Source organism: Scophthalmus maximus, chromosome 13 (genome assembly GCF_022379125.1).
Source record: "Scophthalmus maximus strain ysfricsl-2021 chromosome 13, ASM2237912v1, whole genome shotgun sequence".
Classification (NCBI taxonomy): domain Eukaryota; kingdom Metazoa; phylum Chordata; class Actinopteri; order Pleuronectiformes; family Scophthalmidae; genus Scophthalmus; species Scophthalmus maximus.
The window spans coordinates 1,904,393-1,917,500 of NC_061527.1; the positions used below are offsets into that span (position 1 = coordinate 1,904,393).

General features: G+C 43.6%; 1 protein-coding gene and 1 long non-coding RNA gene across 11 annotated transcripts in view; one reads left to right on the plus strand and one right to left on the minus strand.

Annotated features, from left to right (window-relative positions):
• Positions 1–833: 833 nt before the first annotated feature.
• Positions 834–13,108, plus strand: part of LOC118317717 (tensin-3) — a 42,488-nt gene continuing 30,213 nt past the window's right edge. For 3 of the 7 annotated variants that reach the window (XM_047336783.1, XM_047336787.1, XM_047336788.1), the window contains exons 1-12: positions 834–968; positions 4,180–4,355; positions 5,270–5,320; positions 5,400–5,522; positions 5,617–5,681; positions 7,705–7,788; positions 8,396–8,508; positions 8,699–8,759; positions 8,880–8,955; positions 9,898–10,027; positions 10,247–10,312; positions 11,215–11,319. In XM_047336783.1, the coding sequence (XP_047192739.1) occupies positions 4,206–4,355; positions 5,270–5,320; positions 5,400–5,522; positions 5,617–5,681; positions 7,705–7,788; positions 8,396–8,508; positions 8,699–8,759; positions 8,880–8,955; positions 9,898–10,027; positions 10,247–10,312; positions 11,215–11,319 (1,024 nt within the window). In that variant the 5' untranslated portion in view covers positions 834–968; positions 4,180–4,205. Of the gene's footprint in view, positions 969–2,060; positions 2,203–4,179; positions 4,356–5,269; positions 5,321–5,399; positions 5,523–5,616; positions 5,682–7,704; positions 7,789–8,395; positions 8,509–8,698; positions 8,760–8,879; positions 8,956–9,897; positions 10,028–10,246; positions 10,313–11,214; positions 11,320–13,108 lie in introns of all 7 variants that reach the window. The other 4 variants (XM_047336785.1, XM_047336786.1, XM_035646640.2 and 1 more) reach the window with 2 other exon arrangements.
• LOC118317725 overlaps positions 5,329–13,108 on the minus strand; it is a 9,057-nt gene continuing 1,277 nt past the window's right edge. The window contains exons 1-6 of one of the 4 annotated variants that reach the window (XR_004795508.2): positions 12,673–13,108; positions 11,411–11,446; positions 11,172–11,310; positions 10,164–10,288; positions 8,869–8,971; positions 5,329–5,687 (exon numbers count right to left, since the gene is read on the minus strand). The exon at positions 12,673–13,108 is cut by the window's right edge and continues 1,277 nt beyond it. This is a non-coding gene — a long non-coding RNA (uncharacterized LOC118317725). Of the gene's footprint in view, positions 5,688–7,968; positions 8,972–10,163; positions 10,289–11,171; positions 11,311–11,410; positions 11,447–12,672 lie in introns of those variants that run through there. The other 3 variants (XR_004795507.2, XR_004795506.2, XR_004795505.2) reach the window with 3 other exon arrangements.

A 13,108-nucleotide genomic window follows, 5' to 3' on the forward strand; every position in this document is an offset into this window, starting at 1 on the left:
GAGCTGAGTAAAATGGCAAGTGTTACATTATTATTATATATTATGTGAATTATCTGACGCTGATACTGTAAGAAGAACTTTAATTCTGTCGTGGATTAAAGTGAAGACGTTTTGAACTTCTTTATTGGGTAGGTTGATTCACATTATAACATTTTATCAACAGTTTGTACATGAAATTTTAAAAGTAAATAGTCACGTATACATGTTTTTTTTCTTTTGTAATCGATTTTCACCTTTGAAATGTTCATTCCGTAAGACATCGACACTGTCTTGTGTTTTATTGTGCTGGATAGATTCCAGAGTTTGATCCATGGGAACAGAGAGAACATGTGCATATTGTGGATGTATGAATGATGTATGTCTGAAAAACAACTTATTATTTGCTCGGAAAGTTTCATATTTGTAATGTTTTCCTGTTTGTATAGAAAAAACAACCACTGTTACCATCTCAACCTGTTACCATCGAAACAAACAATAAATAAACATTGCAACGGCTCCTGGATCCCGTGTATTTAAACGTGCACCGAGTGGGATGTTGCCCGAACGACACCGCGGAGGATCCAGTTCATCTTCTCTCTCTTGTCAGACCGAGGGTCGGAGATCACGTGAGTTTGTGTCCTTCACTGTTTCAAACCTTTGTGTTTCCACGGCGCCCCCCTGTTCAAACACCTCTACTGTCTGTGAGCTGAGTGCTTCAGAGAGAGAGAGGCGTCTGTGTCCTTATCACGTTCACATGTGCCCCAACAGGCTGGACTGCTGCCGTCACACCGCAGCCCAACAGAGGGCAAAGTGCAAAGGCTGTAACAGTAGAGTTTATCATGCTCTCTCTCTCCCCTTCTCTTCCTCCTCCGCCCCCTCGGTCGAGTCTCCGCCTCGTGCTCTCACACACAGACTCTCTCTCATCGGGTTTGTCGTGCAGCTGTGATTTCTTACTTCTCGTCAAGTGCATCGACAGCAGCCGACCCGAGGTAAGAGCTCCTCTGTTGTACGTTGACGTGTGCGCGACTTCACCCGGGCGAAGTCTGAGCGGACGAGGCCTCCGCCGCCCTTTTGTCTTTTTTTGTCAGCATACGGTGAATGATCCAAAGTGCACTGGTTGGACGTGGACGTGAGGTCTCATCCACTCAGCAGATCGAGGAGCGTGTGATGGATGACGTCTCGCTGCAGATGTGTTCAGGGACGAGGGGGGGGGTGGGGGGGGGGGGGGTGACACTGACAGACTCCAAACCCCCAGGAGATTATAATCCCCACAGGGATTCAGGCCAACTTCATAATCCATCATTTTAGTCTTAAAAGCCTGTTTTGTTTTGTTTCTTTCTCATGGCGTGTGATGATTACACTTATTATACCAACGCAAAATGAACTCCCTGCATCACTTCCCTCGACTGAAGTGACACTAATGACACGTACCGAGCAGGAGTTGATCGAGATGTCCTGGAAGAATCAAATGAAATGAGCTCAGCTCAATGTCTTTGTGATAGAATCAGATGTTGTGTGTAATCCGATTGAGGGATGATCTTAATGGAGGTAATAAGAAACATAGATGGTCGCAGTGAGCGAGGCGCTGCTGCAGCTGTCGACTGCACTTCTGGTATTTTTACACTTTCAATTTCAGACAGTGTGTCAGTTTTAATTTGCCACACAATCGACGGCCCTCTTCGTCTTGAGATGCCAGACGATGTTGTTCTTCCTCCCGCTGCCAACTTGTGTCTCAAAAGGAGAAAACAAAAAGAAAAGAAAGAAACAAAGATGTCGAATGCATTTTGGAATAGAGACTACACGTATAATTACATGTGGCGACTTTAAGCTCAAGGACTTTCACTTGTGTGTGTGTGTGTGTGTGTGTGTGTGTGTGTGTGTGTGCGGTGAGGTCACACACTTTGGTTTGTTTTGGTTCCTCAAGCGGAGCGCTGACAGATTTAGATGGCAACAGGCTGAAACTGCTGGAAAAAACTGAGCAGCGATACATAATTGAAGAGCGGTCGCTCATCAAGATGGTTTGAGTGACGGGAGGCGCACGAGGTTGTGTGGACATGTCAAACATGTTACTTTGTATGTAGGAAGAAGATGTCACGTGTAGTTCAAGGAACAGATTTGCACCAATTCCACCTCGAATAAAAGAGAAGGGAGGTTCCGGTTTTGGCACAATTTGGATTCTGGTGGGAAGCTGGTGACGGATCAGACCTGCGTCAAATAGCATCGGTAAGTTTTATTGACTGGACTTTCTTTTGCTTCCCTTTTCTGCAAAAACTGAACAAGAGCTGCACAGTAATTTCCACAGCGTTGCTTAAGGATTATGCCAATGTTGGTAGTACATGTTTTGGTGACGTACACAGTAAAGGTAGATTTAATACAACTTGCAAAACAGAGACGAATAATGTTGAACCAACAGGCCTTTTTTTTTATATAATTCTGCCTTGTGTTAATGTTAATTTCATGATATGGCAAATGAAAGAAAAACCAATCAATAAAAAATGAATTCTTAATTTTATCTTAGACTGTAAATAAAAATGGACGACGCGTCTTCGCTTCCTCCCGCTGAACAAAAATTAAGCTATATGGTCGCTGCCATCTCAGCCTGGCGACGTCATTTGGAGTCAGAGGCTTGCGTACTAGCTCGACCAATCGCGAGTCAGTGTTCAGCTGTCAATCCTGACGTCACTCCGTTTTTATAGCATCAAATTACTATATAGAACTAAACTGATCAGAAACATGAACACGTGAACAAACAGTTCACAAGTTTGGTCCATGTCCTATCTGCTACCATGGAGGGGGCGGGGCTTACGGCCTGTACTGCAGCCAGCCACCAGGGGGCGATCGTGATAATTTGGCCTCACATTTTAGAAGTTGTAAGAAGCACGGAAATGATTTATTGAGAGAACATTTCATACTTTGTCCTCAAACGACACCGTGGCATCCTGTACTTCATTTACTCATTAAAAATAAGACAACATGAAACTTTGAACACTTACGTTTATTTTGGATTGTGATTTTTTTTTATGACTCACATTGTCTCTCCTGGAATAGCTCAACTAACTTGAGTCAGCACATATGATCCAGTTATGATAATGTTATGTCAAAGAGCAGCGCGACCATTCCGATAATGAACCAATAAAGATTAAAGAATGAAACAGGACGACGTGATAGGACAGAAGTTTTCGTCGGTGCTGCAGTAGACGGGTCCCGTGTGTGAGCACTGGTTGCATCACTGTTTACTCTCCTGTGGTCACATGGTCGGGGTGAAGGGAAGGTCAACCACGTCTCCCCGAGCTCCCGCCGTCGGGCCGATCCCACTCCCATGGACACGCACCGACACGCGTGTCACCCCCCCCCCCCCCGAGGGTTTACTCAGGAATGTGGGAGGAAATTCCTCCGGATTCCTCAGATTAGATTCTGAGGTTCTCAGCGTGTTGAAAAAACAAAAAGACACATTTCAAGGCCTTGGTACGTTACAGGCATGTTCCTACTGTACTTGTAATCAGAAAACTCCTCTGGGTTGCCAGGTTGTGGACAATCCTCCTCCTCTGACCCGCGGCTCTCAAGCACTGGAGAGGTGATGAATTTATAGGACAGGACAAGTGGTGTCGTGCTGGAGGAGGTTTTTTCCGCAACCTGGCAACCTGAGAGTTGTTCTTGTCTTGATGGCTCGTGGATCTACTGTACGACGCGTTCACCTCTATTAAACCATCTTGTAAACCCCTCATCGTACTTTGTGCTTCATCAGAAACTGAGACATTTCTGTTTTCACAGCATTTCATGTTTGAAACCAACACAACGGGTCTCGGAGTCACATGTTTTCACAGTTAGTTTGTTCTCGAGGCCTTGATTTTCCGTCCTTGTCAGCTTCACTTTAGTGATTTTGTGCTGATGAGGTTTGTGAACTTGAGTTTGGGCAGAATCGTTCTCCTCTGACTCATCATCCTCATCATCATCATCCCCCCTCCGGTCACGAGCCGGGGGGCTTCCAGTGACTAAGCAACCGCTTCACTTCCTCATCTTCTTTATTTTTGTGGCCTTGACTCGTCACATCCAGTAAAAAGGAGTTAGGGGATTTTAAGCGGTTGACCGCGGTTGAACCCGAGCATCTCTTTCCTGGGAGAAAGTTCTCGCTTCCCCTAAACTCTCCACGGCCTTTGCTGACACACACCCTGCCTTTCACTTACCCGCGTCTCTCTACAGGGGCGTCCATGTGACCGACATCAGTCATGGACGAACCGCAGCGGATCGATCTGACCTACATCACCGAGCGCATCATCACCTTGTTCTGCCCGCCCGCGTGTCCGGAGGAGACCTACCTGCGAAACCTGCAAGAGATCGTCCTCATGCTGCGGTCGAAGCATGGACACAGCTACATGGTGAGAGGGCGGGGTTTCGAACCGGGTGCTCCGAATTCCCAGGGGGCCTCAAAAGCCCCACGTCTCTTGGTCTCTAGATAATTTGATTGGTCACAAAGTTGTGCGATGGCTCCTCCATCTTTTTGCTGAAGCCAACACGTTCAAGTTATTTCTGTGTGATCAACAATCAGGAAAAGCAGAGACGCTGCGTTTACTTTCATGGAAAACTTTGAAGATAATGAATATTCACCTTTAAGAAGCTCGTATACCAGCAGATTTATTATTACTTTACAGAATATTGAGTATGTCGAGTGTACAGTAACATTTTTAAAAGACCAATCAACTAATGTTTGCCACTTGGATTTTAATTCAGCCATGAATAAAAGTTAAAAAGAAATATGATTCAAATACAAAACTTAAAAGTACTCGTTATGTAGAAAAGGGAATTGCAGAATATGACATAGATGATAGATTTTAATGTGTGTGTCTCTCACATATAACTACACAAAATGTTCTTTCTCTCATATCCTCTGGGCCTTCCTCTTTTTGGTAACTTTGATGTCAAGTCATCTTCAATCATCAACGCCCAACATCACTTATTTGTCTCTCTTCACTCGCCGTACAGAATGTGGCGCCCGGTCCTCAGGTCCTCATCACACAGTCTCATAATTTCAAGTACTCTCTATATTTAAACAAATAGAGACCTCTCTAGATTATATCATATTTAAGATTTAAGAATATATGATGTTTTTTTCCATTAGATCAAAACCTCGTTAAATTCTTGAATTATCAAGTTTCAGTTCCACACCCTCCATCATTCCAGCTCCGTTTGCATTTGAGATCATCATGAGGTTGAACGTCAATTTCAAATGATCAGTGAACATGAGAATTCATTGCTGAAACTTTCAAAAACTTTTCCCTTTTTCCTTCCTCAGCTCATCAACCTGTCACAGAAGAATGAAACTCTCACACAGATGAACCACAAGGTGATAGAAACACCTCACGTGATTTATTCATGGGAATGAATATTACAGTATATGTTAAAGTAATGAGTGTGTGTGCCAGGTTCTGGACACGGGCTGGGTGGATCTCTTGGCTCCCAGCTTGGATCAGATCTCCGGCGTCTGCTCGGTGATGGAGAACTGGCTGCAACCGAACCCGAAGCACGTCCTGGTGTTACACTGCAGGGTGACGTGTCCTCCGATTCGTCTGCGCACAGATTTCATTCAATCCGACCGCATGTGAAGATTATTTGTCCTGATCCAGAGTCTGTCCTCCACAGGGGGGCAAAGGTCGGCTCGGGGTCCTGGTGGCCTCCTACATCCACTTCAGCAGCACGTCAGCCAGGTAACACTGAAGTCAAGTTGAACTAGTTCAGCTTTTATATTATTTATACTATATATATTTATTTAAAGGTCAATTTTAACTTTATTAATATTTGTAAATGATGAGCTAACAGAGAGATCTACAGCCGTGCTAAGAGTTGTGTGAGGCTGCGCCTGCTCTCAGTTGAATGCTAACATGCTCACAATGACATTGCTAACTTGCTGACCATATTAGATTAGCATGTTAGCATGCTAACATTTGCTAACTAAGAAGCTAAGAAGCATTTTTTATCAATTTTAACTTCAACTTTATTAATATTTGTTACTGATGAACTAACAAACAGATATACATCCATGCTAACAGTTATATGAGGCTGCACCTGCTCTCATTGCTAACTTAGTGACCTGTCGAGTTTTAATATTAGATTAGCATGTTAGCATGGTAACATTTGCTAACTAAGAAGTTAAAGAAGCTTTTTTTATCAATTTTAACTTCAACTTTATTAATATTAGTAAATGATGAACTAACAAATAGATATACAGCCATGGTAACAGTTCTGTGAGGCTGCACCTGCTTTCATTGCTAACTTGCTGACCTGTCAGGTTTTAATAAAAGGCGCTAGTTAGCATGTTAGCATGCTAACATTTGTTAACTAGCATCGAACACAAAGTCCAGTTGGGGCTGATGGGTACGTCGTCATGTTTCTAGATGTTTGACCACAAACTTAAGCACGCAGCTAGCGTGGCTATTTGTTAGCATGGGTAGCATGTTCCTCAGAGGATGAACGCTAAAGATTTTGTTGAGCGCCATTATCAGCCTAAATCTGCTGCAGAAACTTTTTATTTTTCATGTTCATCCATGAACTTTTCGGGCCCCTATAGGTTTAAAAACTAAATCATTGTTAAAAATCCAACTCGAAAGTCAAACTGTAACTGTACATTAATAACCCAGCGTTGGACCTGTTTGCATATCAAAGAGCACGGACAGAACAAAAGGCCGAGGCTGAACCTCTTTGTGTCTCGGCCAGACAAAGGGCAGGATGAGGAGACTTTGAACTGAAGTGCTGTTTGATTTTCAGGCAGGGTCATAAACACGACAACAGTCTCTGCAGACGTTACATAACTCGTTGGTTGTTTTTTTTCAATGATTTTTATACGAGCTATTTAAAGCACATCCTCGTTCAGGCCGTGTGTGATTCACGGGGTGAAGCGGGAAGTCAGTTGGCTGCAGGTCACGTGAAACTACAGAAAAGACTGAGGTCAGGTTGATTTCCATTGTTTTGGTCGAGTCACTGTTGAGAAATATGAGATTATGACCATTGTTGCTCTGATATTTTCATCCCGTAGTGAGTTGTGGTGTTTTCGTCATGCAGGTAGTTTTGGTTTTATTATGTCACGTCCATATTTCTGTCTGATATTTCTGCCGCCTCCCGCGTCTTGTTTTTCTGGGAACGTCGTTGTCGTTTTCCCTCTGGATAAGCCTCCGGATTCGCTGCCAACCGTCTTTCATTGGGTCTATTTATTCAGTGGGAGGCGGTTTGGAGACTCTGATTGTGGAAGTACACGTACTGCTCCACATTTCAAAAACCCCTTAAAGGGAAACTCCACTGACTTCACACATCAAAGTGTCGTTACTGGTCTCGTGAAACTGGACCTACACTCTCGTGGTTCCACGCCTCCGCCAGACCAGTCGAGTGGCAGGAAACACGGCTCACAGTCTTTTTCCTGTTCCTGAGTTCTGGCGTCCAATAATGTGCATTTTCGCAGAATGAGTATGATGTCACAGCGAATTTTCCCTTTTGTCCTTTTGGATTTAAAATGTAATCAGGTTATTCTATTAAGACATTTGTCTGAAAAGTTTAATGAATTCTTAAGTTATGGCCAAAAGTTATGGTCCGTTCACCAATGCCCTCAACGCGTTCCTGACATCTTGCTTTTAAAAGGCCAAAAAAACCAAATAGTTTTTTGTGAGGTCGGAGGGGGCTTGAGGGGTGGAGCTACATCATCATCATCATCACTGTCTGAATAACACGCCTCTCCCTCAGTGCAGACCTCTCTCTCGACCACTTTGCCATGAAGAGGTTCTGCAACGACACGCTGTCCGCTCTGATGACGCCGTCGCAGAAGCGGTAAGGAGCGCTGCAGGTCAAAGGTCAACTCCGGCCTCTGACCCGCGACGCAGACCAAACGGATCGACCTCCGACTGTGAGGTCACCGATCACCTGACTCGTCCTCGCCTGAAACACTCAATTGAAGCCTCTATAAGTTTACAAAGAAACCAAACAAGGAGAGTCACGACTACACAAGGGCACATTTAAATGTGCATGATCTGCATTTTTTCTTTGTATCTGCACCAAATTGCACAAACTCTCAGATATCAGTCCTCTTTAAAAGATATTTGGGAGAACGATATTTTTCATCAAATCATCCATTATTCCAAGGGAAATTGGTGAAAATGTCAAAAAATGTCCTATCTCTCACAGATAATGTTAATACATGATAATATGAGAAATTGACACCACAGTGATTATAAAAATAATCCTGGATTTGACCCGTTGTCTGGATACTCGACAACTTTAACTGGTTCTTTGGCCCATGTTCCATCCTCCCACCAAGTTTGTTTTTAAAAATCTGTTCTGTAGTTATTGCGATATCCTGCTGACAAACAAACAAACAGACAAAGAGAACGTCCCTGTTGGAGGTGACAGGATGAACGTGTCGGTTTCTTCCCTCCAGGTACGTGTGGATGTTGGGCAGTTTGTTAAGAGGACGACTGAGGATGTGTCCCTCTCCGACTTTCCTCCTCTGCGTCGTCCTTCACGGTCTCCCCACAACACGAGCGGACGGAGGTACAGTAGGCAGCATGTGGATCCTCCATGTGTTTTCCCTCTCGACTGGATAATTATGATTGTACATATCATATGTTAAGTACAACGTCCTTTTCTCTGTTTGAGGCTGAAAGTCCCAAAAGTGGACCGAAGTTATTCAAGTGCATCCATTTGGTTTTTAATCAGTTTTAGTCTTTGTGTTTTTTCTCAGGCTGTTGTCTCTTTCTGAGAGTCTACCAGAGTCTGCAGGCCGTGTGCACATCAGCAGTTTAGTAAGAAACACAGCACATCATCATGTAAACGTCTGTGTACACTCACACACACACACACACACACACACACACACACACACACACGATGAAGCAGGTAACACGTGTTCACCTCCACTGCAGCCACGTCAGCGGCGGACGGACGGACCGACTGTACGTCGTGCTGCAGCCGGCCCAGCTGCTCACAGGCGACATCATGGTGAGTGGAAGTGTGTCTGTACATTAATGAGATAAGAGAGGCATTTTTAAAATATCATTGAGAGTTTATCATTTGAACGATTAACTGCAGAATAATGATAAGTATTTATTATTGCGAGCCAGTAGGGGGAGCCAGTAGGAGCTAATCTTGCAGCAGCAATGTTTTACTCTTCATTGTGTGTGGAAATATGATGGTACTGTTTTATATTTCAATATTTGTTAAACTCAGTTATTGTCTTGTGTGTTTTCAGTCAAGTTCAGCCTCCCTCCTCAAAGCCCCAAAAACTTTTTTCTATTTACAAACAAAGAAAAAAGTTGGTACAGATTTTAAGGGGAAATTGACATTCCATGTAAAGAAAATATTAAATCAAACCCATGTAAAAACTCATTGTAATTAAATCATTGAAAAATCCACATCAGCCTGCATCTGAACTTAAATTAAATGAAAGTTTCTATTTTCCCTGGAATTATTCCCAAACTGTAGAAATACTAAATAATACAACCTTTTGTACTGGTGTAATGTCTGATATGTTGGAAACTGCTAGAAATGTGAATATTATGTAATACATGAATATAATTTCCCAAATTTGAGAGAAATCGACAAATCAATAATTATATATAGGATAAATAAAATATTTGGAAAAAAATCTAATTTACAAAAACATTGTGCTTCAGCAGTTTACAGTTCTCATTTGTGAAAAAAAATTGACAATTGACATTATTATTATTTATATTACTACTATTATTATTAGTTTATTATAATACACACACATATTAGTAAACTGACTACACAACATGCAGGCATCAACCAGCCACACTGTGTCGGGCATTACTTAAAGACCGGGTGTGTGTGTGTGTGTGTGTGTGTGTGTGTGTGTGTGTGTGTGTGTGTGTGTGTGTGTGTGTGTGTGTGTGTGTGTGTTCCCTTATTTCCTTCTTCCAGGTGGTTTGTTATGATAAAAACAGCCGGTCGTCGTGCCGGCAGGTCGTCTTCCGTCTCCAGTTCCACACGGGCCTCGTGCACGGACACTCCCTGACTTTCTCGAAGGCCGAGCTCGACTGTGCCGCTGAAGGTACAGTATCTGCAGTGGGACGTGACCTGCTGTTGTCTCAGCTGCCGTCACGCTCCGCTCCGCTGCACTGACAGTCTGTAATCTGTAACTGATAAAAACCCTCCTGGCTCTGCGCTCGCCCCCGTCCTGAACTCACCTTGGACCCTGGATCTGTCGAGCAGGTGTGTGTGACGTTCAGGGACCTCACCTGTCTGATCTCTCTCTTATGAACCGCTCCAGATCCGCGGTTCCCAGTCGATGGAAAAGTGGAGCTGTTGCTTTCTGAGAGTCCGGAGAAGATCACAGGTAAACTCACTCTCACGAAAACAATGATTTATTTTTCTTTTGACGTCTCTTCTTAGGTTTGATTTATTAATGAAGCCTGGAGCTGCACACAAACAGCGTGAGCCAACACACCTTCACTACAGTGAGCAGAGCAACACCGCAGAGAATAAATCTGACAATGTGTTTCAGATGTCTTTTTTACAGCTTTGATCCAGAATCTGCAGAACATTGGTTCAAGCTTTCAGACGACTTTTATTATTCTAAAAGAAAACACAAGATAAGGGGCTTTACTTTAATAACCTGAGCTCATGGTGCATTTAGGGTCTGTTCGAATCTGACAGTGTTAAAGGCCAGGTGCATAGGGTTAGGGTTGCACACACACACACACACACACACACACTCACACTGAAAAATGTACAACACTCAGACACATTAAGACAAAAAGCTGCTGAGAAACAAAAGCTGCACTGAGATGCATTGTGAGTCTCAGCTCAAGCAGAAGAGACAGAAATGACACAAGCGCACACACACACTTCTCACCCAGGTGGGGGCAGTGTTGGACACCGGGAGAAGGGGATCGGCGCTCAAACTCACGTACAATCACACTCCTCGCCTCTCGACAGGAAGCAATACGAGGTTATCACACACTCACGTCTGACAGGAATTCAGATGATCGCAGATACTGTACACACACACACACACACACACACACACACACACACACACACACTGACAGACAAAATTAACTTATGATTTCAATAAAATCTGGCACTGGAGAAATCACACACACTGTAGAGGTGTGAGGTGTGTGTGTGTGTGTGTGTGTGTGTGTGTGTGTGTGCGTGTGTGTGTGTGTGTGTGTTGTTGCTGTGTAACTGACTCCTCTGCGTCTGCTGGTGTGTGTGTTGTTCCTCCATGTGCAGGACGAGAGCTGTGGCACAACGGCGGCTCCGTGACGGTCGACTACGACACCTTGGACCCTCTGGTCCGTCGAGACTCGTTTCAACAAACGTCTTCTGCTGGAAAAGGTGACAAACTTTCAGTTAGTTGGGGGTTTTTTAAATCAGGAATCCCGGGCCGCTGCTTTTCCTTTCTAAACGCCAACTTTCTTTTACTTACTTCCTGCTGGTTGTTTTTTTAATTCTTGTGATGTCCCTGGTTCACCCGGGTGGCAAATAATGTTGAGATTGAGAGAAAAACACGTCCGCTCAAACACAACGCTGTGACCTTTAGTTGACCTCTTCCACGACATTCCCAGGAAAACCCCCTCATGTCTCACGTCCTGTACACTTCACATGCCAGTAACCGGCTTGTCCATTTTTAGTAGAGATTATGCTGAATAGGTCCAGATACGCTTGTGTCCTTTCCCTCAGCCTTCGGCTTCCATCGCAACAAGCATCATGTCTGCGTTCGTAATTTGCTACCTGAGATTGCACAGATTATTCCGTTTGCCGTCAGTGGGAATTGTTGTTTTCCCGTTTGGATACCATCTGCATGTTTCGAAATGTAATCTACTGTGAAACAGTTTGTTTTGTTTTTATCTGCATTTTTTGTTTGGCTATATAACTTGTAGAAGAGGAAAATACACTGTTGATTTGTCAGGAAGCAAAGTTAAGAATGGAACAGAAAAAAAAAATTGATTCTACTTAATGCTAAACTGCTAGCCGCCAGCTAGCCATGTCAATTTGGTGATAACAGTGAGGTTAGCTAGCAAGAAGGTAAACTGCTACTTCATGCTAAACTGCTAGCCGCCAGCTAGCCAAGTCAATTTGGTGATAACAGTGAGGTTAGCTAGCAAGAATGTAAACTGCTACTTAATGCTAAACTGCTAGCCACCAGCTAGCCAAGTCAATTTGGTGATACCAGTGAGGTTAGCTAGCAAGAAGGTAAACTGCTACTTCATGCTAAACTGCTAGCCACCAGCTAGCCATGTCAATTTGGTGATAACAGTGAGGTTAGCTAGCAAGAATGTAAACTGCTACTTAATGCTAAACTGCTAGCCACTAGCTAGCCATTTCAATTTGGTGATACCAGTGAGGTTAGCTAGCAAGAAGGTAAACTGCTACTTAATGCTAGACTGCTAGCCGCCAGCTAGCCATGTCAATTTGGTGATAACAGTGAGGTTAGCTAGCAAGAATGTAAACTGCTACTTAATGCTAAACTGCTAGCCAATAGCTAGCCATTTCAATTTGGTGACAACTGTGAGGTTATTACTTTATAGTAAATAATGTGCGCATTCAAAAAATTTCACATGCTGTTTGAGCGTGCAAAATATTGTGCCAAGATTTAGGTTTTTGAGTCTCTGCAACAAAGCTAAAAATGCTAAGCTAACATCACAGAACACAGTAAGAAAGATGTGGATGAAGTTGTTGCTGCCTCACTTGATATCTTTGTCGTCCATGGAGGGTTAAATGGCGGCAGGCGTGCTCACGTTAAAGTTTTTATTCACCCTATCGAATGAGTGTGCCGCGACTGATCGCCCCTTCGGTCATTTGACCCGGTGTTTCCTCAAGTGAGATGGTGTTTGGTCTCCTCTTCTTCCTGGTTTTATTGGCGGTTGGCAAAAACGATTTTGGTGCATTACCGCCACCCACTGGTCTGGAGTTGGGTGGACTCACGTCCCCACCGTTTGGCGTAAATTTGCTACATGGTGATACTGACTCAGTCGATACCCTTAAAATGGTTTGGTGTCGCAACAAGTCATCATCTTAACAGTATCGAACAATGTTATTTTCCTCACATCGTGTCCGTCCTCAACACAAAGAGAAGTGTCAGCAGCTCTGCAGCTTTGTTTTAACCTCTTGCTCCTGGTTCAGT